The following is a 2,500-nucleotide window of genomic DNA, read 5'->3' on the forward strand; positions in this document are numbered from 1 at the left end:
GGGAGGGAGAGAGAGAGAGAGAGAGTGGGAGGAAGGGGAGAGAGGGGGAGAGAGAGAGAGAGAGAGGGAGGGAGAGAGAGTGGGAGAGGGAGAGAGAGAGGGGGGAGAGAGTGGGAGAGGGAGAGAGAGAGGGGGGGAGAGAGTGGGAGAGAGAGGGAGGGAGAGAGAGAGAGAGTGGGAGGAAGGGGAGAGAGGGGGAGAGAGAGAGAGAGAGAGGAGGGAGAGAGAGTGGGAGAGGGAGAGAGAGAGAGGGGGGGAGAGAGAGAGAGTGGGAGGAAGGGGAGGGAGGGGGAGAGAGACAGTGGGAGGAAGGGGAGAGAGGGGGATAGAGAGAGAGAGAGGGAGAGAGAGAGGGAGTGAGAGAGAGTGAGTGAGGGGGAGAGAGAGGGAGGGAGAGAGAGAGAGAGTGGGAGGAAAGGGAGGGAGGGGGAGAGAGACAGAGAGAGAGAGAGGGAGTGAGAGAGAGTGAGTAAGGGGGGAGAGAGAGGGACGGAGAGAGAGAGGAGGGAGAGAGGGAGAGAGAAAGTGAGAGAGGGATGGAGAGAGAGTGAGAGAGAAAGTAGAAAGAGAGGGAGGGAGAGGGATAAAGAGAGAGAGAGTGAGAAAGAGAGAGGGATAGAGAAAGACAGCGAGAGAGAAGTGTTAGAATGAGAGCTGATGTGTGTGTGTGTGTGTGTGTGTGTGTGTGTGTGTGTGTGTGTTTTCAAGTCTAAATTGTTTGTGTGTGCCAGTCTGTGTGCTGGTGCTGCAAGTGTATGTCTGTGTTCTGTGTGTTTGTTTGTGTGTGAGTGTGTCATTGCATATGTGAGTGTTTGTGTGGATGTGATAGTGTGAATAATATTATTGTGTGTGTGTGTGCTGTACAGTATGTGTAACGCATTGGGTCTTTATCAGTGACAGCAGGAAACAGACCAGTTACAACACACACACACACACACACACACACACACACACACACTGTCTGTGTTGTGTGTGTGTGTGTGTGTGTGTGTGTGTGTGTGTGTGTGTGTGTGTGTGTGTGTGTGCGTGTGTGTGGCATGGTTTCTCCCAGCACACAGTCAGGCACCAGGCCACCACACCGGCCTGGCAACCGGCCCTACTCTGGTTACCAGGCAACTGCCACAGAGTGGCAGATAACGATAACGGCCTGGTGCAGCAGAACTCAGATGGGAAGATGTAGGGTGGAGGAGTGCAGTGGTGCACTGTGGGTAGGGACAGATAAGAACACCGCACGGTTGTTTGTTTCACATCGACCTACAGCAAGTGTTTTCAATGTTTTTTTTTTTTTTTCTTTCTTTTTTTCCCAGGCCAAGACACAGTGGAAGAACCCCACATAAATAATAAACAATTGTATTGCTAATTAAATCAGGATAGCATTAATGTGCAGGGAAGCATGCAGTGTATGAAAGTATACACGTATAAAAGTTTGTGATGGTGTTGTTAAGCCATTCAAATAATAATTACTGACAGATTCATATTTTTCTGTTGTTTTCTTTTCATGTGAAGAAAACAAATTGGGCTCAAATTCTTTGTTGAACCCCCTGCAGTGAATCTTATAGGGCCCTCTGGGCTTTGCGGATTAAAGAGATCCCTGATATACTACTATATGCTATTATAATGATAACCATCTCCTGAGAACAGTTGCAGTTCTCTGCAGAGCTGTTCTCTGTTCCCTGCATAGACATCGTCTCATCAACTTTTCTTCAAGGTTCCTACCTGATCACCACACTAGTTAATGTTAGTGGTGCTTTCTTTCATATGATCAGCTGTAACAGTAAAACACAGCCTGACTTTCAATGGTTGTTGCAGTGAAGCCTGTCCCCTTCCCTGCTCCGGTGTCACAATTAAATTGGTCCTCTCCCTAGTTATGGTGTCACAGTGAAAACAGTTCCTTCACCTGTACTCGTGTCCCACTTAAACCGGTCCTCTCACCTAGTTTGGTGACACAGTAAAACCGCTTCTCTCCCCTACTCTGGTGTCACCCTGAAACCAGTCCCAAAACCTGATCCGCTGTCACACCTACACCTGTCCCCTATCCTGCTGAAGTGTCAATGAAATTGAGCTCCTCTGCTCCGATGTCACACTTAAATTGGTCCCCTCTTCTGTTCTTGTGCCACACCATCACCTGTTCTATTGTCACACTCAAACCACTCCCCCATCTCGTCTGGTGCCACACTCAAACCAGTGACCTCATCTGCTATTGTGTCACACTCTAACCGGTCCCCTCATCTGCTCTGGTGTCACACTCTAACCGGTCCCCCTCATCTATTCTGGTGCCACACTGAAACGAGTGCAATCATCTGCTATGGTGTCACACTCAAATCCGTCCTATTAATCTGCTCTGGTGACACACTCAAACCGGTCCGCTCATCTGCTCTGGTGTCACACTGTAACCGATCCCCTCATCTGCTCTGGTGTCACACTCTAACCGGTCCTCTCATCTGCTCTGGTGTCACACTGTAACCGGTCCCCCTTCCTCACCTGTTCTGCTCCTCCAGCT

General features: G+C 49.5%; 1 protein-coding gene across 1 annotated transcript in view; it reads right to left on the reverse strand.

The window, feature by feature from the left end:
- evi5l (ecotropic viral integration site 5 like) overlaps window positions 1-2,500 on the reverse strand; it is a 76,218-nt gene that overhangs the window by 53,534 nt on the left and 20,184 nt on the right. Inside the window, 1 exon segment of the mRNA XM_042103472.1 lies at window positions 2,482-2,500. This exon segment is cut by the window's right edge and continues 440 nt beyond it. Coding sequence (XP_041959406.1) covers window positions 2,482-2,500 — 19 coding nt within the window.

The sequence above is a fragment of the Alosa sapidissima genome, chromosome 9 (genome assembly GCF_018492685.1).
Source record: "Alosa sapidissima isolate fAloSap1 chromosome 9, fAloSap1.pri, whole genome shotgun sequence".
Lineage (NCBI taxonomy): Eukaryota > Metazoa > Chordata > Actinopteri > Clupeiformes > Clupeidae > Alosa > Alosa sapidissima.